This window comes from Pteropus medius, unplaced genomic scaffold (assembly GCF_902729225.1).
Source record: "Pteropus medius unplaced genomic scaffold, Ma_sr-lr_union100, whole genome shotgun sequence".
In the NCBI taxonomy this organism is placed as follows: domain Eukaryota; kingdom Metazoa; phylum Chordata; class Mammalia; order Chiroptera; family Pteropodidae; genus Pteropus; species Pteropus medius.
Window position 1 is genome coordinate 23,132,672 of NW_024351729.1, and position 24,039 is coordinate 23,156,710.

At 56.5% G+C, this 24,039-nt stretch overlaps 1 protein-coding gene across 1 annotated transcript in view; it reads left to right on the top strand.

Moving 5' to 3' along the window:
* Positions 1-2,278: 2,278 nt before the first annotated feature.
* Positions 2,279-24,039, top strand: part of LOC120587690 (striated muscle preferentially expressed protein kinase-like) — a 47,734-nt gene continuing 25,973 nt past the window's right edge. The window contains 11 exon segments of the mRNA XM_039844858.1: positions 2,279-2,355; positions 3,383-3,425; positions 4,286-4,315; positions 4,918-5,007; positions 5,091-5,427; positions 8,210-9,513; positions 11,276-11,419; positions 11,771-11,953; positions 20,383-20,558; positions 20,806-20,894; positions 21,781-21,956. Of these exon segments, the coding sequence (XP_039700792.1) occupies positions 2,323-2,355; positions 3,383-3,425; positions 4,286-4,315; positions 4,918-5,007; positions 5,091-5,427; positions 8,210-9,513; positions 11,276-11,419; positions 11,771-11,953; positions 20,383-20,558; positions 20,806-20,894; positions 21,781-21,956 (2,605 nt within the window). The 5' untranslated portion in view covers positions 2,279-2,322.

Here is a 24,039-nt window from a genome sequence, read left to right on the forward strand (position 1 = left end):
CAACATGCAATAAACATCATAAATAAGAAAACATTATATAGTATGTCATACATACAGAGCAGGGTAAGCAAGAGGAGGGAAGGGAGAAATTGAATGTAGGCAGGAAAGAGAGGGGGCCAAGAGGAGGGGAGTAGGTGTACCTGGCTCAGAGGGGAGTCAGCATGAGAGATCGAGCATGACATGATGACCTGGGTTTTCTCTGGAAAGGGAAATGCTGGCAGTGCAGAAAGGAGAAGTCTGGGTTTGGGGAAATGGCAGCAGGGCACAGCAGCATAGCCATGTGGAAACATGGGGCAATCTGGGGCCCACCCAGTGAGCATGCCCCAGGCAGCCTTGTGGAGGTGAGCAGCGCAGGCCCACAGAAGGAACACAGAATCCCGCGGGCCTGTCCTCGGCCCAGCTGTCCCGTCACTCACACCCGCTGCCCATTGGTTATTTTTGCTACGGAATGTGCCAGCCCCTTGGATTCTCCTGGGGAACAGGGGCTCAAGTTACCCCTTCTCTTCACTCAGCTCCCCTATCTGTGTGGGCGTGTTTGGAGGTGGGCAGGGAACACGCTGGAACTGACACGGACACACATACGCACTGTCTCAGGGCATGTTCCTGTGCATGTGTCTGTACATGCAACGTTTGCCTCCAGGGGTCTAGGAGACAGGACTGCCTGCGTGTACCTAGAGTGTATGAGATGTAACCTTAAACTTGAAGGGGCCACAAATTCATATAACTTCAGGAGCCTGAACGTTGAACCTGATAATGGGCACGATGCTATTGTCAGCAGCTGAACTTAAGCATGCTTGCCTCCCCTAAAATATTGTGCAGGATGAATAAAACTCATCAGTTGGCTCTGTATTTATTTTGGACCCATGCTTTCAAGAAATAAAGTTTAGGAACCCACTGACCAATCAGCATGTGAGGCTTTGTGGCATAGTGGTCGATAACTCAGTCATGGTACCTGGGTTAGAATCCCGGCTCTCCCAATTACTGGCTGTGTGACCTTGGGCAAGTAACCTCTCTGTGCCTCAGTCTCTCCCCCTTGTTGTGAGGATTAAAGGAGTTTATTCACATAAGGAGCTTAACACAATGCTCAGTACTAAGCATGGACTGGGTGTCAATAATAAAGACTTAGTAGTCACATCTCAGAAACCAGGATTGGCACTGCATATGTATGCTGGGATGGGAATTTGGATCTAGGGGCATATGGTGACACACAACTGTGTGCCTTCAGCTAAGTGATAAGACTTCTCTGAACCTTAGTCGTTTGTCAGTTAAATGGAAACAGTAAATGCTCAGAAGGGTTTCAAGCTCGCGCAGTTTTTAATGAGGTAACGTTTATAAAGTGCCTGGTACTTAGTACATGCTTAAGAAACTTAGTTATAATGATTATTTGGGTGGGGAGGTGTAGAGTTTTGTGTAGGCAAAGTGTGCATAGTGCTGAGTGGGAAGAGGACAAAGTTTAGTGACTTTGCTCATCTGTGAGTGAGAAGGTCAGTCCTAATTGTGAATAATAGGAGTACCTCTGAGCACCTTAGCTTGTGTGTGTGTGTGTGTGTGTGTGTGTGTGTGTGTGTCTGTGTCTGTGTGTGTGTGTGTGTGTGTGTGTGTGTGTGTGTCTGCAGGTTCAGGCGTCTGCCACGCCAGCAGGCCCCATACTGCAGGGACAGAGTACCTACCACTGAGAAACTCTAGTGCCCTCTCTGGCTTTCCTGAGAAGCCTGGGGGTTTTCACAGCACGTAGCCCCCATTCACGAGGACCCTTGCCTTATGTACGACAGGCTGCCCCACTCGGCGCTGTGGCCTGCGGAGTGGTACGGCGAGTTGGGTACCGCCTGGCACAAGGCCCATGTGCGCATGTTTGCGGAGTGTGCAAGTCGAGATGCGGCTGACCTTCCAGAGCCGATCCACGGGAAGAGGGAGGGGATGGTGTGGAGGTCGCATTGGACTGCCAATGAGAGAGTGGCTCTCTCTCATAGGACCACTGCACCCCCTTCTGTGCCTCAGTTTCTCCATGTGCCCAGGGCCTAGGAGGCAGATGCGAGGTTGGGGTGCGGGGAGGCAGGTGATAGCTGCCCCAGGGGACGCAGGAGAGCAGGACAGGGAAGGGGCGCCAGGTGGGGTGCCAGCTGGAGGAGGAGGGGCAGGCTCTGGGCGCCGCCGCCGCCGCCACCTTCCGCCTGCCAGGGCTCCCGCGGCCCTGAGGCTTCTTCCGCCACCCGCGCCGGCTCCCGCCCGCTCCCCGGATCGCCCCCGGCCCCGCCTCCGACTCCGCCCCGCCCCCGCCCGTCCCCTCCTCGCCCGGCCGCCCGCCCGGCCCCCTCCCCCGCCATGAAGAAGCTGTGGGTGAAGAAGCGTTTCCAGGTGAGGGCTCCGGGGGCGGGCGGCTCCGGGAGGGGGCAGGAAGGGCTGGGCGCCCCGGAGGGAGGGCGGGTCACCGCGGCTGGGCCCGGGGGAGGGGGCGCTGGAGCCGCGCCTGCCCCACCCTGGCGGCGGGGGCCACGAGCTGGGCACTCTCCGGGGGGTTCCCCATCTGCGATCTGAGTGCGCAGCCCACCTCCACCCCCCACCCTTCCTCATGCGGAAGGGCAGAGTCCCCCCCATTGGACGCAGTCTCCGCGACCACCCAGGAAGGTCCCCGCGGTCTTTGGCGTGGAGCGCCCAATGGCTTCTTGGCCACCTCGTTTCCTCTCGCCTCTGGCCAACCCGGACCCTGGCCCGCTCCCGGCTGTCCTCAGCTCCCCACTCTGGAGCCTTCCATCTTCCGGAGCTCCTGAAAGCCGGGCGCAGGGATCTGCGCTGAGCTCAATAAATTCCCCAAGCCCTGCCCTGTCCTCCGCTACCCGGGCCTCCCTCCTGCATTCTTAAGGCTTTAGCCCTTTGGGGGGTCTTGCCCTCTGCCCCACGTCACCCTCCTCGTCCCCTCGACACCTATCCTAGGTATCTGCCTTCCTCCCAGCAGGAATCTGTGTTCTCGTCCCTCCATCTCCCAGTCATCTAAGCACCCCCCCTCATCTCTTCCTGCACGTCAATCAGCCCCCTATCTTGTCTCCTAGCCTCTATCTCTGGGGGTGTCGCTCAAGTCCTCAAGTCCTAGCCCATTAGGAGTCCTAGCGTTGGACCCACAGCCTTGCTGTTCTCTCTCCCTTCCTCCCCTGATCCTCCCCAGAGCTTTAGCTGGGAAGGCTGATAGGCAAGGAAGAGAGGAGACATTCCCTGTGGGGGAAGCTGGTCACCCTGGGTTTCTGTCTGCCTCCCTCCCACTCTCATCTCCCCCTCCTGCTGGCCCCTGGAATGAATTTCTGTTCAACACAGATGTTTGGCCAGGAGGTATAGGGATGTCAGGAGCAAGCCTTCCCCTCAACAGCTCATTCTGGTTTTTCTCTTTCAGAAAACCGGCCACTCCCGCCGGGCCTTTGGCCGCCTCACCCATGGTGCGTGGACCATGGGCTCCCAGCTCTATCCCATGCCCACTCCTCCTCTTGGTCCATGTCCCTTCATGAGGCACCCAGGCCCTGAAGACAGCCCATGAGATGTGGGATCCCCCAACATGCGCCCATACTCACCCACCTACCCAAGAAGGCTCCCTGTGCCCTAAAGCTGAGAAAGGACCTAGCAAAGGGAGTGGGGGCTCACTATACACCCCACTGTGGGCTCACTATTCTCCAGACATGGGGCCAAATGGAGATGAACTCATCACCATGCTCTGGCCACCGGGACATGGCTCCTGCTTGTCATGGCCCTCATAGAGAAACTGAGGCACAGAACGTGATAGAATCTGAGAAAGTAAAAATATGCCCAGGAAACTTCACTCCTAGCCTAACCACTGGGCAATTTTGAGGACCATTCAGTAGTTGAAGAGAGGGATGGGGACGAGGGTGCCTGTTCCATCATGATGCAGAACAGATTGCAGGGGTGGTTTGCAAGAAGGGGTCAAAGCACAATGCAGAACACTCACAGCAGGCATGTGTGTTTGTGTGTACGAGTGTGTGTGGCCAGTGAGCACACCAGTAAAAGTGCCAAGAGTACAGAATAACTGGGGTAGTTGGAATAACCAGCCAAAGCACATGGGCTCCCCAGCCTGGGCCCAGTGGGAGCCTGCGGGCAGCTAAGAACGAGAGATGCTTTGCCCATCTCAGGTGTCTCCTTCCCCTGCCCCATCCCCACAGGGCATCTCTGGGCACTAGATATCCTTGTACCCCCTCTGTGCTGCCTGCCCACCATGCCCTACCCCACGAACACTCTGATAACAGTCTGTCCATGTCTCTCTCCTGCTGCTCCTATGGAAGCGAAGTTTTCCGCTCCTGCAGAAAGCAAAGTTACGGTAGGAAACTGGCTCCTGCCCCTAGCCCTTCACTCTCCCTTCTTCCCTGCCCAACCAGGCCTCTCCTCACCCTGCCTCAGCTGCACCCCGATGTATTCCAGCTGGTTTGGGGTGGAGGACAGGCTGGCCCTGCAGTTGGTCAAGTGCCCTGACAATACGACTCTGAGGTGACTTCCCCTTGTTCCTGGGGTACTGGATCCCAGAATTTAGAGCCTTGGAATCTAGGACATTGTTGTTTTGGGGGGTGCATGGGAAGTTAAGCTATCACTGACAGAGGAGGAGAGACAGGAGCTGAGGCCCTAGTAATCCATTAAGTGGCTGAGAGGGGGACAGTAGGTAGTTGAGGATACTACCGAGGGGACGAGGGTGAGTAGCCAGGGGCCCAGAGATGGAGCCAGAGGGATGGCATGGGGGCGGGGGGTTACCCTGAGCAGCCCAGAATGGGCAGGGGGATGTGGGGAGCAAAAGAGAGGAGAAGAGAGATGCCAGAAGCCCTACAGTGGGAAGATGGAGCCTGCTGCAGGGGAGGCAGGAGGTGATATGGGGAAAGAGTTGGAGTAGAGGGAGGAGGGCCCGGCCCACACAGACCCCTCTTTCTCCAGACTCGGAGATTGGTGAGGATGACATCAGCGATGTGCAGGGGACCCAGCGCCTGGAGCTTCGGGATGATGGGACCTTCAGTACCCCCACGGGTGAGCTCTCTGGGGTGATCAAAGAAGAGGCAGGGAGGCCTCCCATGAGAGTCACCTGGGTTTCACCGTGCTCCTTTCTCTAGGAGGCTCTGACACCCTGGTCGGCACCTCCCTGGACACACCCCCGACCTCCATGACAGGCACCTCAGAGGAGCAAGTGAGCTGGTGGGGCAGCGGGCAGACGGTCCTGGAGCAGGAAGCGGGCAGCAGGGGTGGCACCAGCCGCCTCCCAGGCAGCCCAAGGCAAGCACAGGCAGCCGGGGCCGGGCCACGGCACCTGGGGGTGGAGCCGCTGGTACGGGCCTCTCGAGCTAATCTGGTGGGCGCAAGCTGGGGGTCAGAGGATAGCCTTTCGGTGGCCAGTGACCTGTATGGCAGTGCATTCAGTCTGTACAGAGGACGGGCGCTCTCGATCCACGTGTAAGTAATGGCCTCACATAGGCCTGCACTGTCCCACCTCACCATGCTGTCCTGCCCTGCCCTGCCGTTCACCGCTCCATCAGCCTCCACCCCCATCTCCAGGGCACCATCCATCCCTCTGTGCACTTCTCCATCCCCCATTGCTTCCACTCCTCGTCCCAGCTACTCACTCTATCTTCCCACACTGCTCCATCCTCCTCCTGTGCCCTCAACACCCACACCCTCCCACTCCCACTGTCCTGGCGCACCACGCCATCTCCATGGTTTCATAGACCCCTCTGTCCCTTTCTCATCTCCTCCAAGATCTCCACTTTCCCAGGGGCCCTCTCCTGCCTCAACCATTCAGGTTCCAGTTGTCCTCAGGATCCCCCCCCCTCGGGGGCCCCCTCCGTGCCTGCTGTCTCAGCAGCTGCTGCCTTTCCATCTCTCTGCACATTCCTGTTCCCATGTGGGCCTTTTTCTGGGAGGAACAGAACCACGGCAGCTCCCGGGAGAGCAGGCGCGAGCCAGGGAGCGAGAGCGAAACCAGGAGAGAGAAGAGAGCGAGGTGGTCAGGGGGCAGATGGGGCCAGGGGCCTGGGAAAGCAGGAGGATATGGGGTGTGGAGGAGGTGTAGGGAGTGGGCAGGGAGGGATGGAGAGGGGCTGGGGTGGAGGCAGAAGGGCTTGGAGTGATGGGGGCTGTGCCAATCTTGTGGGAGACGCCGAGGGTGGGGTTGAAGGTTGTCCTGGTAGGGGGATGAGGAGAATTGTCGGGAGTGAGGTATCGGAGCATTTTGGAAGTTTGGGGACCCACATGGCAGGAGGAGTGCTATGGTAGAAGAGAGGGAGTGGCTGAGATAGAGATATTGGGGGGGCATTTGGGGAGCTGAGAGGGGGCCTGATTTGTGACGGGTGTGGGTGTGTGGGGAAAATACCATCTTGGAGGAGAAGAAAGGGGCCTGGTGTGAGGAGGCTTATTTGAGGGTGGTTGGAGAGGCTAGTGGGGGGCAGGGGAGAGGTCTGGGCAGGGGCAGGAGAGGCTCCCTTGCTTTATCTGGTTGGCATTAACCAGGTGCTCCGGTGCCCTGGACTTGCCTTTTCCTTCCCTGCCTGCCTGTCTTTGCCAGGCCTCAGCCAGAGCCTGGAGTTGCTATGGCAACTTCAGAGGAACCCATTTCCTTAGTGATGTCTGTGGTACAGAGGCTGGCCTAGAGCTTGAAACTGCCGATAAGAGGCCTCCTCTGCTGTCCCCAATTTCTCTCTATGCCTCACCCAGTTCCCAGTGGCCGTTCCTCAGGGACTCTGCTGTCCCTCCCCCAGAGAAGACTTTGCCTCCCCTTTGCCTCCCCGCGGGTGGCTGGCTGAGGTTCCACTCCCTCAGGGTACTAGGGGTTGCTATGTTCCTGCCACCAACCCCAGTCAGAGGTGGGGTCTGCAGTGGGGGTGACTGACCCAGGTAGTCTAAAACATCCTTACACTCAGGTACCCCTAGAACGTCTGCTTTTGGCCAGTACCCTATTTTTCCTCCTTTCTGTGCCCCCAGAATCCCAGACATTTTGGAGGGAACAAGGGCTCAGGAGTCAGACTCCCTGGGTTTCAATCCTAGCACCATTTCCTAAGCTGTTTCACCCCGGTAAGGCATTTTACCTCTTTAAGCCTCAGTTTCTTCATCTCTAAATGGACCTAATAACATTTCCTACCTCGAAGGATTGTTGAGGATGAGATGATTGCTTTTAAAGCATTTAGTCCATGACTGATACACAGTTGATACTCAATGAACCATTTCGTAACTTTTTATTAAGCTCTCTCTAATGTGTCGGGTATGATACTGACATCTTGCTATGAGATGCCTTTTCTTGCTAATCTTTACGTTTGATGTGCCCACCATCAAACCCACCATAAGGGTCCAGATGGGGGAAACTGAGGCCCAACTGTTGGGCCTCAGATCTCTGTAGGTGATATGAGTACTCTGGGCTGACCAGCTCCTTCCCACCTCCTCTTCTCCCGCACTCCCGAATCAGGCCCACGCAGTAGTTATTTCTGAGCTGAGTTATTTCTGAGCATACCCCTTTGGGGAGCTTCTGTGCTTCTTGGGGAAGTTCCAAGGACTCAGGTAACTTTCCCAGGGGCAGGACAAAGTCAAAGGCTTGGACTGGGGGCAGATTGATCAAAGGGAATGGGAATCTGGGTGTCCTAGTCTCCCACCCCAGGGACCTCAGCTACCACCTGCTGTGTCCTATCAGCTGTGGTGAGGGACTCAGGTCTGAGTTCGTGCTAGGTAACCTCAGGGATGGGACATCGCTCCCAGAAAGAAGGCTTGGAAGGCTGCCGTGAAGGGAGTATGCCCTGCTGAGGATGGGCAGGGCTGTGGGGGCCAGCTGGGGGCAGGAATGAGTGGGAGGCTGCATTCCTGAGAGGGCCCCTCCCCATCCAACCCTTCCGCCTTCCCTCACCACTTCATCCTTTTGGTCCTAAGCCTCATTCTTTTCTCTCTCACCGCTCAGTTCTGTTTCTGCTGTTTCTCAGCTTCTGGGGCTGGGGGGAGGAGGCTGGCCAGAGCCTCTGGGGCTGAGTCTGTACCTGGACCCAGCCACTAGCCCAGTCTTCTGGTGCCAGAGCCGCCGCCTCTCCCCAGCACCTGCTCTGGCTGTGTTTTCCTCTTTGGGGGGTGGGGGCAGAGGTCTAGCCCATGTCACCCCCAAGCCTTCCCAGCATGCCCACCGCCCAACTCCTGTCACCAGCTGAAGTTCTAGGAGGGGAGGCCCACTGAATCTTCGACTCCTCTTCGTCTCGATTCTCAGCAGCGTCCCTCAGAGCGGATTGCACAGGGAGGAGCCCGACTTTCAGCCTCAGCTGGCCAGCGAAGCCCCACGTCGCCCGACCCTACCTCCTCCCTCCAAATCTGCGCTGCTGCCCCCACCGTCTCCTCGGGTTGGTAAGCGGCCCCCGCCGGGGCCCAGCGCTCAGCCCCCGGCTACTCCCACGTCGCCCCACCGGCGTACTCAGGAGCTGGTGCTGCCCGAAGATACCATCGCCGATGAGAAGCGAGGGAAGAAGGTCAAGTCGTCGGGACCCTCGCTAGTGGGCACCGCCGAGTCCCGGCCCCAGACACCACTGAGCGAGGCCTCGGGCCGATTGTCAGCGCTGGGCCGCTCGCCGCGGCTAGTGCGCGCCAGCTCCCGCATCCTAGACAAGCTGCAGTTCTTCGAGGAACGACGGCGCAGCCTGGAGCGCAGCGACTCCCCGCCAGCGCCCCTTCGGCCGTGGGTGCCCCTGCGCAAGGCCCGCTCCCTGGAGCAGCCGAAGTCCCCGGGCGATGCACCGTGGGGCTCTCCTGGGGCCTCGCAGGAGGAGCTGCGGGCGCCGGCGGGCAGCGTGGCGGAGCGACGCCGCCTGTTCCAGCAGAAGGCTGCCTCGCTGGACGAGCGCACGCGGCAGCGGAGCCCGGCCTCTGACCTCGAGCTTCGCTTCGCCCAGGAGCTGGGCCGCATTCGCCGCTCCACGTCCCGGGAGGAGCTGGTGCGCTCACACGAGTCACTGCGCGCCACGCTGCAACGTGCCCCGTCCCCTCGAGAGCCTGGCGAGCCCCCGCTCTTCTCTCGGCCCTCCAGCCCCAAGACCCCGCGGGCCGTGAGCCCCGCCGCCGCCCAGCCGCCCTCTCCGAGCGTCGCAGGGAGGCTCGGGGAGGAGCCGGGGAGGCCTCGGAGCCGCGGGCCGGCAGGCAGGACAGAGTCGGGAGAAGGCCCGCAGCAGGAGGTTAGGCGCCGGGACCAGTTCCCGCTGACCCGGGGCAGAGCCATTCAGGAGAGCCGGAACCCGGTGCCGGCCCCTGCCCCAGCCGATCCTCCTGAGGCCAGGACAAAAGCACCCACGGGTAGGAAGAGGGAGCCCCCGGCCCAAGCCGTGCGCTTCCTGCCCTGGGCCACGCCGGGCCAGGAGGGGGCTGAAGTGCCCCAGACCTTGGAGAAGAACAGGGCGGGGCCTGAGGCCGAGAAGAGGCTGCGCAGAGGGCTGGAGGAGGACGGTCCCTGGGGGTCCTGGGACCGCAGAGGGGCCCGCAGCCAGGGAAGAGGTCGCAGGGCCCGGCCCACATCGCCTGAGCTCGGTAAGGCCTCCGGGAGCTCTGAGAAGGTGCTGGGACCTGGGTGCGAGGGTATTTGGGGAGAGGGAGGCTAGTAGGCAGTTGCAAGGGTACAGTTTCCCAGGGAAGGCATGGATCCAAGGTCAAGTTTGAGTGAAGGGCTATGAAGGTTGCTGTGCAAAAACCTGCCTTTTGGTGAGGCAGAGTGTGTGTTTTGATGGAGGCTGGATGGAGCGAGGTGTGAGTAAAGACCCAGTGCCCAGATGCTCGTCCAGTGGCCTTCTAGTCTGTTGGGTCAAGGACCTAACCGGGGTGGGAGGCCCTGTTAGAAATCTAAGGAGCTCCTCCACACCCCACTCCTCCACGGGGGAAGAGATGGGAGCCGGTCAGGTGCCTGTTATAGGCAAGCTTTGGGCCAGCCAACTCCCATATCTGCCCTCCCCATCCTGGCACCATCTTTTGATTCATCTGTGGCCATTAAAGGATCTGACCCAGCCTCCCTGATTCCACCCTCTAGTCGCTGCATGGCTGAGCTGACTGCGGTCACATGCCAGTCTGTGTGTTGTCTCCCAGTCTTCCCGTGGGAGATGGCCAATAGCCAAACGCCTCTTCCCCTAACTCTGTTCATCCTGAGCATCAGCTTGGGCCCCACTCCTGGAGTGAGGCGGTGGAAGCTGTTCTTCACTTGCTCCCGCCCCCTCGTGATTCCCCAGGCCAGATGCTTCTACAGCTGCTCTAAGAAGACCCTATCAGTGTCTCCTTCATTGCACTTACCACCCTGTATTTTTCTTTAGCAGAATTATATTATTTTTTATGTATGTATTACTGCTTCAGAATCTTAAGAGGTGATTAAGGCCTGTCCATCGTCCTACTAGCCACCATTATTTCAGACCTACAGCCATATCTCAGGCATTGTGTTAACTGGACACTTAAGGGTGTTCGTTTCATCTGTTTGCCAGCTCTGGAAGATGTTGGGTATTATTTATCGGCTCCATCTTACAGATAATAAAACTGAGGTGCAGAGAGGTTATCTAATTTGCCCAAGGTTTTGTAGCTAGAAGACAACATAATTGGGATTTTCAGTGCTCTTTTGACACTGCGCTTTATCTAGCTCATAGAACATCAGAGTTGAAAAATACACAGAGAGATCTCTGTGTGCACAAGTGTCCTGTAAGCAGGGACCACATCTTATTTTCTATTGTATCTCTGGTGCCAAATGGAGCTTGTTACTGTTGGTAAATGCACAGAATCAAAGCTGATCTTCATGAGGCCTCTCAGATGGCTACAAGACCCACCTGCCACTTCTTCTTTTGAATCTGGCGGCATCACTAATTTGACAATATACCACATGTTGCCCTCTGACACTTATTATTGTTTAAGTCTAGGGTTGCTATTAGCTCATTCTGTCTGTACGAAAGCTTGTAAAATCCTGTGCTCCTCAGAGTGCCTTGCACAGGGCCTGACCTATTCCTGATGACTGATTTGTGTAAAGACACAGTGTGTCCCTGCCTGCCTTCAGAACCAACACTCGAATTGTGGTTGAAGTTGAGAAGTAGCCAGACTAATGTAGAGTCCCAGCTGCCCTGTCTTGCTTGAGAACCCCTTTTTGTCTTCCTTTCTTCTCTGTATCAGGACATTCAAGAGAGAGACCCTTTGACCACCAGCCTCTAGAAGCCCCTCTCTCTGGATTTGACTTTCCAGACTTGGGCTGCCATTGCTCCCTCTCCCCCTGAGACATCTCCAAAGGGACCATGTCCCTTTACTTTGTCATTTGTGTCTCTGGCAGAGTCTTCGGATGACTCCTATGTGTCTGCTGGAGAAGAGCCCCTGGAGGCGCCCGTGTTTGAGATCCCCCTGCAGAATGCAGTGGTAGCTCCAGGAGCGGATGTACTGCTCAAGTGTATCGTCACCGCCAATCCCCAACCCCAAGGTGAGTTCCAGGGGCCCAGCTAAGGTTGAGACATGGAGGGGAAAGTCTCCCCCAAATCCTTAGAGGGAGGGGTGGGGGAAGGGGGAGGTTATCCTGCTCCATGGGGCTGGCCTGACTCTTGTGCGTGCGCGCTCGCGTATGTGTGTGTGTGTGTTAGGCTTTCCCAGAATCTCCTGAGAGAGGGGAGGGCAGTCCTGAGCTTCTGTGAGTGAGGGGAATCCTCCGAATTCCCCAGGATGGGGAGAGGAGTTGTTTGGGTTCTGTGTGCAGTATGTGGGGTGGGGGGGAGATTTGTCCCAGGAGGCCCCTGTGGGCTATGGTGGCTCAGTCACCCTTGCTGCTTCCCTGCAGTATCCTGGCAGAAGGATGGGTCAGTGCTGCGGAGTGATGGCCACCTTCTCATCCGGGCTGAGGGTGAGCGGCACACCCTGCTGCTCCGGGAGGCCCGGGCAGCTGACGCCGGGAGCTATACAGCTACTGCGACCAACGAGCTGGGGCAGGCCAGCTGTGCTGCCACGCTGGCCGTGAGACCTGGTAGGGAGCGTGGGCCCTGGGGCCGGTTGGGGTGAGCAGTGACCCTTCCCTGTGGGCCCAGGCTCCCTTCCTACTCCCAGTCTAGAGCTCAGCTCTCAACCAGCATGCACAGTCTGTTCTCTTGTGTCTGCCGCTCTGGTGGAAACATTTTAAATGGCCTTGGCCTCAGGGCAAAGGCCAAATTCTCAAGGCACACACCAGTGGCCAATTCATGAAGTCACCGAAATTTGTCTTTAGACGTCTTCTAAATGTCATCCTTTCAGGACATTTCCCTGAACAAGGTCCTGTGGGGAAAGCAAATTATCCTTGAGTCTCTGAGAAAAAGGCTTTTCCAGCTCAGAGGGCTTAAAAGCCATCAGGAATCTTCTGAGGTCATTTCCTCTCTAGAACAACACCATTCTCCCCCCCGCCCCCACCGTAAAAAGAGATGCTTTTAAATGCCTCCCTTCCTCCCTTGATTCTTCTGTTGAACCCAGAGTCCTAAAGAGGGTGCAGCTGAGAGCACCTCTCAGGAGGTAGAAGTGGCTGAGGCTGCCTTGTGTTCTGTTTTCATGAAAGCCCTCGCTTGGTGTCAGACTGCTTCCTTTGGATTTAAGCCCAGTTTCTTTCAGGTTCAGAGTAGGGCTGAATTGCTGTCCGCGTGCTTAGCCAATTCAACTCATTCAGGTCGCTGGGCCTGACAGCGTGCTCAGTGGGGGTTAGGGGAGATGAGGCTGGGAAGGGGGCATTCCAGAAGGAAAAGACACAGGCTCAGTTCTCAAGGATATCATCACTGGGTGATCAACCTGCATTAGAGGACCTGGCTGGAGGGTAGTGCAGAGCAGACGAACCCTGTACCTAGAACAGTTGAGCTGTCAGTTGGTCAGTAGTGGGACACGGGATTGAGAGACATTAGGGCCCCGAAGGAGGCTGGGATTTAGTCCTGCAGCGGGAGGGGCCCAGCGTTCCAGGAGGGGGAACAGCACATACCATTCTGTCCAGTTCTTTCCACTCAGCCCTGTCTAAGGCAAGATTACAGAGCCTGTCTTGCTGTGGTTCAGGGCCTTAGCGCCTTCATGATTAGAGTTCTTGGTGATCTGACCCGAGTGCCTGTCCTGCGTTAGATCCTTTTGGTTGCACCTGTCTGGCTTTGTGAAAGGGCAGGTCTTTATCCTCCTTAGCTTACAGCCATTCCCAGGAGCCTGGGTTTTAGGATCTTTTCTTCTCCTCACCCCTCCCACCTCGCTGAATCATACCCATGCCTCCACTGCATGCTTCAGCCCTTCCATCACCTCTGGGATCGGGCTTCTGACTCAGCTCCCAGCTCCCCTTAGGGGGCCCAGGCCGGCTCCAGTACTCCGGTCATACCTGGCTTGGACCGAGATTTGGCGAGGGGCAGGGAGGGGTGGTAGGGTAGGATGGGGAGGTACCCCGATACTGGCTCGGGGCCATTTGGGAGCCTTTTAAGGTTGGGAAGGAGGCTTGGGGCAAGGCAGCTGTCAGCACTTGACTGGGACTTCTGTCTTCGCCCGCTAAAGCTCGCTACGTTTCAGTTTCCTCATTTGTAAACCAGAGATAATTATACTGTTCTCACGAAAGAAAGTAAATGTGTGAACGAGCTTTATGAACTGTAAAGCTATAGACAAATGTTAGCTGCTAGCGTTGCGCGGCTTGTACAGGAGCTCGGGTTTCCACGAAGCTTCGGGAAGCTGCCTTTTCTTTTTCTGCCTTTTCTTTAAACTATGTCTTGGGGCCTCCTTCCCACCCCTGCCAGGCCTGCAGCTCCCAGCTCCTCCATATTTCCCAGCCCCTGGGTCCTCAGCCTGTCACAGCAATCTCTGCCTTCTCCACCCTGGGAAGCGAGAAAGGCTGCATCTCATCAGTCAATTGCACCACGGTTTACAGCCAGAGAACAGCCCCAGAAAGTCAAGCTGACTCCAGGGCCACAGGGCTTGAGGGGCAGGCACGTGGGTCCAGACTCAGCTCTCCTGGTGGAAGCAGACTTTCTTACCGTACAAGGCACTGTTTGGTCCAGAGCAGCTGGATGGGGGCCAGTGGTCCCGGAGAGCAGTAGAAGTGGGTGGAACCAATGAGTGGCACAGACTTTTGGCAAGGGCTAGGGTCCCAGGCCTGGAGTTTGTAGGGAATGAAGGGGTGGGGCTAGGGAAGGGTGCCCAGTCGTGTGGCTATGGGTGGGGTAGGAGTAGGTTGAGGAAGGAGTGTGTGGTATCTAGTGGGAAGAGGCCTTATGGAACCAACTCATTTTCTTGCTTCTCACCCCCGCTTTGGGTAACCAGGGCTGGCTGCCCAGTACTGTCTTGGGGTGCTCACCTCAACAGGGTCTGCCCGATTGGGAACCACTGGGACAGGGAATCGATAACTGGAGGATGCAGTTACCCGATGCTGTGGTTTAGGGGGCAGAGTCTGTCCTTATCAGCCCTGGATTCCTCCCACCCCGCCACACCCCACTGAATAACTCTGCTGAGACCACAGTGGGGGCTCCCAAAGGGTGTGTGTGTGTTGGGGTGGAAGCAGAGTTGGGGGGTGAGAAGTGCGTTTCACTGGAGCTAAGCATTTTCACAGTTGCTTGCATCCATCACACAGGCATTTATTGAGTACCGACTGGATGCCAAGTGCTGCATCTCTCTAAATAGTTTCGTGTATTTGAAGAGTGCCATATACTTTTTTCCAAACCTTTTCACATCTTTTTCCTAACTTGAGCTACACCACACCATTGACCTTTGTATAACACGGGTTCGAACCGTGTAGATGATTGGGGGAAAAAAATCTGTGTATAAATGGACCCTTGCAGTTCAAACTCTCATTGTTCCAGGTCAAATGTGTATCCCTGGGAGGGACGTGACATTCTCAGTTTACAGATGGGAAGATGGAAATGTGGAGCGTAAAGTGCCACAGAGCTAGGACAAAGCTAGCATCTTTACCGAGCATCTATAATCTGCCTAGGAATGTTATAAGCAACGATAATGTAGGATGATAGCGACACTCACCTGTGAGGCAAATAAACTTAGAGCAGATGAAAATAACATGACTAGTTAGCATTTCCTGAGCACTTTGTATGTACCAGGTCTTGTGGTGATTGAGTTTTCACATTTAATCCACCCTGTGGGATAGGTCCTATTATTATGCCCATGTTACGGATGAGAAAACCGAGACTTGGAAAGCTTTAGCAAATTGCTATAGCGTAGCGTCAATCAATAGAACTTTCTATGATGATAAAAATATTCTCTGTGTGCATGGTCCAATAGGGTAGCTACTAGTCACATATGGCTAATGAGCACTTGAAATGTGGTTAGTGTGACTGAAGAGCTGAATTTTTCATTTTCTTTTAATCGATTTCATTTAAATAGTCTCAGTGGCTAGTGGTTACCCTGTTGGGGGCCTCAGCTCTACAAACATGGGGCCAATGGGAGGCTGGATCGTGATTTGAAGCCCTGTCCTGGGGTCTTCCAAGACTATAGTCCTAACCACTGCACCATACTGCCCGCTTTCCACTAATCTGAAGTTCAGGGTTCAGGTAGAATTGTGCTCATGAGCTCACAGAGACTAACAATGCCTTCTGTGGGTGGGTCATACTGGGGGTTTTCTCTCCTTCCTCTCCTGAGTCCCCCTCCACCATGGCTGTGGTACTCGGGGCCTCCATCTTACGATCTTCAGTCCTCCGCTCAAGCACAAGTTTCATATATTTGAGCCCAAGGTTCTAGCATTTTCCAGCCGAGACCCAGGCCTCTTTACTTTACCTTAGCTGGCCACCATGTTCTCATCTGTACAGCAAGGATCAATATAACTCCTGGGCTGCTTCCTCGGTAAGATTTGTGAGGCTCTGTCAGGCCGAATATTTAGCTAAGGACATTTGGGCCAGAGGATATAGCTTATCAAAGCTCATTCTGGTCCCACACCATCACTACAGATAAGAGGTGGTTTTGGGGGGTCATGAATATAAAAGGAAAGGAAGGAAATTATAGCACCACTGTCTGCTCCCCTCTTCTCCTGGCCCTGGCCCCGGTCCCAGCAAGTTCTCACTTGTGAAGGCAGTGGCTGCCTATGGAGGGGATCTTGGAATGCCACACGGCTTCTTTCTTCTCCAAGGGGAGATACCCATGACCACACCCGTGGAAATTCCCACCTACAGACTGGCGTGTGTCCTCCTTTTCCCTCACTTCCGTGGTGGGATTATTATAGTAGACATTTAAAGAAATCGCCTCTGGAGGAACCTACTGTGACAGTGAACGTGGAGAGTGGGCCGTGAATGGCCAGGCCACATACAAGGCTCTTAACCTCCAGCACATTTCTCCCTTCCTCAGACACCTCAAGGGGCTGAGGAAGGCCACACTCCTGAAGCTGGCCTCCACCATCTGGACCTGAAGGCTGGCTGCAGGCCGCTGAGGCAGTGGGAGGGACGTGCTTGAACATCGTCATGTCCCATTTCTTTTTTCTTTACCCAGCTCTGTAACCAGAGGGTTGAACTACAGTTTTCTCACGTTTTCTGCCTCTGAACATTTGCTCATGTGGTTTCCTCTGCAGGAATGCATTTCCCTGCTTAAACCAATCTCTAAATTCTAATACCACCACTTCCCTCAGTTCCCCTTGCTTCCTTGAACCAAAAGTAATGTCCTGTTCTCTGTCTTCCTGTGGCCTTTATCTGTCCCTCCTGCCACCTTATTTCTGCTTGCTGTTATAGTTGTATGGGTATCTGGTTTGTCATACCTATCAGCCAGAGGTCCCCTGCAGTTATGACCGTGTTTTGACTACTCTTAGCCCTTGCAGCCATACCTGGAGGCCCTCCTGGACAGCTGGGGGCTGTGTGCATCTCGGGGACTATGTGCAAGGTAGTGTTTTCCATGACTTTGCAAGCTCCTGGAATGGCCTGGGTAACAGAGGCTGGGCGAGACACACATCTGCAAAGGGTAACGAGCGTCTGCCTAAGAGCAGAGGTTGGGAGACAGAGGAGATCATAGAGCAGTCGTCCTCAAAGTGTGGTCTGCAGACTAGGAGCATTGGCATCACTTTGGGAACGTGTTAGAGATGCACATTATTGGCCCCATCCCAGATCTACTGGATCGGAAACTCAGTTGGGGCCCAGTGATCTGTGGTTTAAGGAAGGAGCCTTCCAGGTGATTCTGGTGCACTTTGAGAACCACTGCTATAGAGTTAGGGACCTCACTCCAGGTAGGAGGCCAGGTGGTACACTGGGAAGCACATGGGCTATAGAGTCAGACCTCCGAGGTTCAGAGCCCTGCCCTGAAGTTTGGTAGCTGAGTGAGATGGAACTCAGTGATATCACCTCTTAGGGTTATCCTCCTCCCATGAGGATTATGGGGGTCCCTAAACTTTCATGTGCATAAGAATCACCTGGATGCTTTTTTTAAAATGCAGTTTCCTGACCTCTGTTTTAGGAAATTACCTTTTTCTATGTGAGAGTAAGGCCCAGGAATTTCTAGGTTAAACAGGCTCCCAGGTGGTCCTGATGTGGGTGTTTCAAGGACCATTCTGAGAAGCCTTGACGTAGAGGGCCTTGTATGATGCCTTTCATGTACGTAGTTGTGACTGTATCTATTGTGAGGATACCTCAGGGGGTATTGGGACTGGTATCGAGCTGGACGTACTCATCTGGGGAGGGAGGGCTCCCAATGCCAATATTTTCATCAAGTGAGTCTGACCTGAGAGCAGTGTTGAAGAACCAGACACGTGTGCAGAATCAGCATGTTTGGGTGGCGGGTTGTGTGGGAGCAGCACCTACATGGTGGACATATGTGCATCTTAGGTTTGGGGCGCACCTGCTCCCCTCTCCCTTGCTGATGTAACTATGTTTCCCACAGTGAGAGCTGGGTTTATGGGTGGAGCAGGGCTGGGATAAAAGTGGGGTGGCACCAGAGCCTGGTGGAACCCTGGAGGCTCTGGGCCCCGGAGACAGAGACCCCTGATCAGCCTCTTTGTCCACACAGTTTTGGGGGTACAGAGAGATGGGGACCATGGCCTTGTTTCGAAGAGGCCTAGTTCTGCCTCCCATGTATCCTGAGCCTCCTGCCTAGGCTGCTCTGACAGGCCCCTCTCTTGAGGACCCTGATTTGCTGGGTCACTGGATGTCCTCAGGGTGCTGTTCCGTGAGCCACCACTAGGGGTCTCTGAGGCTCCCTGCAAACTTTGCCCATCTGCTTTGATCTCTGCTGTCTTTCCCTGGGCTGTGTGAGTAGCCTTAGCGCTGTCCAACCTGGAGGTGACCCTGGAGGTCACCAGGCTCCATAGAAGGGAGGAGGCACACACCTCCAGAGGCCATGCCTGTGATCTCAGCATCAGCTAGTTGCCAAGCTGTGAGCACATGCTCACCAATTGCCATTCTGACTTCCTTCCCCACCCCCACCTCAAGACAGCCAGCCTGAATGGTGGGTCCCCCTCCTCTGCCAGTCCCTCCCCCCTCCTTCTTCTCTGGCAATGCTGGGAAACACAGGTCATAGCTTGGGAATGTGGCCCTGGGCAGGGGTGATAGGAGGAGGGAGAAGGACATGTGACCTCTGTACAGCTCCCCTACTTTCCTGCTCTGTCTCCAAGCCCCTTCTCCAATCCAAATACAGATGGGTGCTAATTGTGAGGGGTCATTGGGGGAAGCAGCCGCCGCATCCTGACTGTTGGCCCTGGTGGGGCTGACGGGGTGAGGAACAATTGCCAACTGGTAACGAGTGTAGGGAGAGTATTGGGCAAAGGCCCAATGCCCTGGGGTGGCTGCTGGGCCAAACCTGCCATGGCAGGATGAGGAGGCAGAGATGGGATTCTGGGCCTCCTCGGGTTAAGGGGGGCTTCTCTAGGAAGGAGGCTAAAGGTCCTGACAGTTCTCTAGTTCTCAGCACCAGAAGAAATAGAGCGTGGCTTGGCTCTGTGGTATTTGAGGCTTGTTAGGGATCTTGATAGTTTGGTCAGAGCAAGGGGCATCCTTGGGGCCATTTGCCATCTGTACCTTCTCTGGTGCGCATGTTAGAAGGAATGGGTCAGTGCAAGTGTCTTGGATGCTTCAGTGCCTCCCCCATCTTCCCCTGGGGACTGAGGCCCCAGCACTTTGAATGGAGGTGCCACTGAGGGAGTTTTGTGCTTGTCAGGGTCCAGAAGCTGTAAGGGGAGAAAAGGCAGATCCTGCTGCTTGGGAATGAGCAGGGTGGCTAAATACAGCCAGGCTGGGCTCTGTCCCTCCCCTCTCCCCCCGCCTCCACTCCAGGCCCAGGCTGCTTGTGGTCTCAGCAGGCACCACCTTCCCAGCCAGCTGCCTGCCTGCCACCCAGCCTGTCCCCACTAGGCCAGCCCCCACCTCCTCCTTCCCCTCCTCAGGCTCCTTCCCCTCCCCCAGGGCCTCTGCAGAGCCTAAGCAGGGTCAGTGAGTGAGTGGGGCTGGGAGGCTGGGCTCCTGCTCCCTGGGGAGCCGGGCGGGGTGGGTAGTGGGCAGGCAGCAGGAGGGCCTGGTGCCAGGGCAGAGCCTTCGGGACAGGCGCAGGCTGGGGTCCATGTGCAGAGTCTCAAGGTGAGTTGGGGTGCAACCCTGTGGGGGGCCGGGCCAGAGGGGCTTGGGGTGGGAGAACTGGGAGGAGGGGCCAGGGGGCTGTGGTGGATTCATGTCTGTATTTGGCAATCGGCTAGGAGCCAGTTCAGTGAGGCTGGGCCCCTGGCCAGTTGCAAGGGAGGGCGTCAGGGCCCTGGGGACACCCCTCCCCCAAAGCCATACTGGTGCCCCCTTCTCTTCCTCAGGCTGGGCTGCCTTTCTCTGCGGATGACTCAAACTGCTTTCCCATCTCTTGAGAGTTTTAGGGTTCATGGTCTAGGGCTGGGGCCAACAGGTGCCCCTGGGGTATCTGGGGCAGGAAGCTGAGAAGGGAGAGGGGGAAGGGCAGGCTGGATAGTGCCACCTCATTGGTCCTGGCACTGAGGTCGGGATGGGGCTTGTCTGAGGTGTGTGTTCCCCTGCAGCAGGCCCAGCTCACCCAAGGAATGGGTGTCCTGGCTGTGCCTCTCTGGGGTCCAGAAACATGAACCACCTGCATTAGGAGCCTGTGATTCAGTGCCAGGAACGTGGGTTCCTGGCTCCAGTGGAATTCCAAGTCTCCCACAAGGCCCAGGAGCGGCCCCTCTGCTGCCCGAATTCTTGGTCGCAGGCCATTTCCTATGGTGCCCCCACTCAGGAGGATCGGCAGGGTCAGTCTTGGGAGAGTCTGTGGCAGAGCAGGATTTAGGGGCCCAGGGACAGGAAACATCTGGCAAGGTCACACAACAAGCAAGTGGGAGCCCTGGGAAGTGAAGTGAGCTACCTCAGCTCCTGGATTCTGTGAGTTCCAGACCTTATCAGGTCCTTGAGCCCTAGGCTGATCCATCTAGCTCTCTCAGTCTCTCTGCCCGCTTCCTCCTGCAGCATCTTGCCCTGTGCCACTGTCTCTCTTCTGTCTCTCCTCTAGGTGGGTCCACATCCCCTTTCAGCAGCCCCATCACCTCTGACGAGGAGTACCTGAGCCCCCCAGAGGAATTTCCAGAGCCTGGGGAGACCTGGCCCCGAACCCCCACCATGAAGCTCAGTCCCAGCCAGAACCACCAGGCTTCTGACACTGGCTCCAAGGCACCCCCCACCTTTAAGGTCAGGTCCCTGAGGACAGCCCTAGCCCCTACCCTCTGTGCACCCCCATTCTGTCATGTGGCCCTTTGTTCTTAGGGCCACACCAGGCTCCAGCATGGCCTAAAGCCCAGCCCCATTAATCCCTCTTACCCAGAGCCAGCCTCAGTCATACTGGGATGGAAGAGGCCTCTGCCCCAGATCCCCCAGCCCCCAGGAGCCAAAGCTGGGCCCTGGCTATCTCCCCTGACACTTTGGGGTTCCCCTTCAGGTCTCACTTATGGACCAGTCAGTAAGAGAAGGCCAAGATGTCACCATGAGCATCCGTGTGCAGGGGGAGCCCAAGCCGGTGGTGTCCTGGTGAGTAGCAGCCACTGACTACCACCTGCCAGCTCCCCCCGCTCCAGGCTGGGCTGTGAGGCCTGGCTCTGAGTGGAGGGGAGTGGGTCTTTTGTGGACTCCCCCAGGATCTGCAGAGTACCACATCCCTGCCTATGGTTCAGGACCCATTAGGGGCTTCCCGCTCTGGGGCGGGGTCTGGGTAACAAACGATCTCCTGTCTGTTCACTTGGGATGAATGGCCTGGAACCATCTCACTCCTGAAGAAGGCTGCCCATCTTCACCCCCGTCTGTTGACGACAGCGTGATTTTTGAGGCCTGCCCTACACCCAGCCCTGTGCTAGGCCCCAACCGAACCATTTGTTTCTGAGCTGCCCGAGCCCAGGGTTAGATGCAGGCCTCATCTGCAGTGCTACATCTCAAGTGCCTGGAGCTTTGATTAGTTCACTTCGTTTATTATTGGTTTGGGTTCTAGAGTTCAATTTTAATTGTCTTATCCCCAATGCAATATCTTAAAATTTTTAGTTATTTCATATCCCTTTTGGGAAGTGGAAAAGCTGCTGTTCATTACAAATAAGTAAAAATAAGACATGGGGAAATTTAAGAGCTATTAAGAGCTGAATAGCATGGCACTACTCTAAGTGCAGCTAAGTTCCTAGAAAGTAGAGCTCCAGGTGGGCAGACATGGTCTGGAAGTTCCTGGCAGAAGCGGGATGGCAGAGTCAGGATGAAGACCTAACCCTGTAATTAGGGGGTGCCTGCGGTCAGTAGGACAGATCTGGGGAGGGGACAGGTGATGGGCGGGGGGTGGGGGGAGGAGAGGCCTGCTTGGCTCTGTACCCCCATTTCCCTGCATGTTCAGGGAAAGACCCTGGGCCCTGGGCCTGAGTCCTTGCCCCTCCGACAGGCTGAGAAACCGCCAGCCCGTGCGTCCCGACCAGCGGCGCTTCGCGGAGGAGGCAGAGGGTGGGCTGTGCCGGCTTCGGATCCTGGCTGCTGAGCGCGGCGATGCTGGCTTCTACACTTGCAAAGCGGTTAACGAGTATGGCGCTCGGCAGTGTGAGGCCCGCCTGGAGGTCCGAGGTGAGTACCTCACACTTCCCATGAACTCCCCAACCTGGCCCTGGCTGTGTTCCTGCCCAGTTATCAACTTCCACACAACCTGTTACAGGATGCCATAACTGAAAGGGCCTTAGAGATCCCCAAGTTTAGCTGCTTATACTATAGACGAGTAAACTGAGGCCTAGGGAGGGGAAATGACTTGCCCAAAGCCACACAGCAAATTGCTCAGTCCTCAGCTTACTACACAGTGCTGCCTTCCCCATGCTCAATCGTGACTGCCCGATGCCAGCCAGAGACCTTGCTTCCTGCTGCTGATCGTCCTCTCCCCACACTCTTCTAAGCCTCTGTCACCCTGCCCTTCCCAGACCTCTCCCTCGCATCCACTCCCTTGTTCCCTTTGCCCTTTGGCCTCCTACCCACCCCATTGCTGTGCAGAGCTATTGTGGTTGGGGGGTGGCAGTGGGGAGAGTCTGATAGTTGGACCCGTCCGGAGGGGCCCTTGGGGTGACTTAGGCATGGAGCATCACGGAGACCCCAGGCGTGCCTGGGTAAGCAGAGCTGTGAAATGTGAGGAGGGTTGGGTCCTAAAGTCGAAGCACAAGGGCAGGGGGCCTTTCAGGCCATGGGGATGGCCTCCCTAGCCAGGCTGCCTGCCCTCAGGGGCTGGTGCTTTTCCTGCCAAGGGCTGGGCGTTTGCCTCTCCTTCCATATCCCTTTCCTTGGGGGCAGTTCAGAGCTGGGACCTCCTCCTCAGCTCCACACTCAGCCATCATCCCTCCCTTCCTGGCAGAGGCCAGCTTTGAGAGCTTCCAGGATTCCCCCAGACCCCTGCTGGAGCCTGGACCCTAACAGTCATGGGCACCTCTGCTGAGCCCTGCCTGCCTCGGTTACCTGGCCCTGTGCCTCCTGTTCCTGGGGTCGCCAGCTCCTCAGTCTCTCAATTCTTCAGTAACCACCTCCCTTCTCCCACCCACCAATCACAACGCAGTCCCCATTGCCTGGCCTGCTCCTACCCCTCTAGGGTCTGGCTCTGCCTTGCTTCTCTGTGTTAACCCAAGTCTCAGTGCTTTTTTCTCTTTGGGATTCCTCCCAACATCTCCCAGGCTTTGGGGTGCTCCTGATGCCTGCGAATGCCTCCTTCCTGGTTGCCGAGGGCCTCTACCTGCCCAGGAATCCCAGAGACCTGGCCTCTGGTCGGCTGCCTACCCCCCGTCCCAGGGCTGCTCACAGGGGAGCCAGACATTGTTGCAGTGCCTCTCGGGCAGTTTCAGAGGCAGCTGTCCATGCAGGGGGGTCCTAGCCAGGTCTGCGTGCGTGTGCGTGCGTGTGCGTGTGCTGCACTAACCTGCCGCTTGCTGACTGAGGTTTTTGTCTGTACACAGGCGAGTGAGCTCGGGGCCACCTGCGCTCCCCCCGCTACCCTCCGAGCCGCGCCCCTGTCTCAGGCACCTCTCGGACCTCGCTGTGTTTCACTGCCTCCTGCCCACAGACCCTGCCGGCCTGGACCCTGTTCCAGCCTCCCCTCCCCTCCCCTTCCTTCCCCGTGCAGCATCCTGGAATAGCCATGGGCCCCTGCGGACCCTCCTTCCCCAAGTGGACATATGGCTGGGCAGGCTGGGAGCCCCCACATGGACTGAGTGCCAAGAAGGGGTGGCCATGAGGGGTATCAAGACCCCCCCCCAGACTCTCCCCACAGGGGAGCACCCAGCGAGCGCATGTGCTACCGCTGCTACAGGCCCTGTCTGTCTCTCTGTTTGTCTGTCTGTGTGTCTGTGACAGTCAGGGAAGGATGCCTCCAAGCTGGCAAGCGGTGAGGCAAAGGGGGAGATACAGGTCATGTCATTCATAGACTGGAGGGGCCCAGAGGGGCAGGAGGTTGTTGACAAGGGGCTCATAAAGGGGGACGGGGCACTGACCATTCCAGAAACAGGTTTCAAATGGCACAACACCCTATTTCACAAGAGACTAAAAGCCAGAGGCCCCTGGGTCTTGCGCTAATGAGGCCTGGCAGAGTCCTGGCCATAGCAGGTTTCGGGCCCATGTGGGGCTCCCTCGTTCACTGTCAGGGCCAGGGAAGCTCTGTCTGGGATTAAGGGAGTTAGCC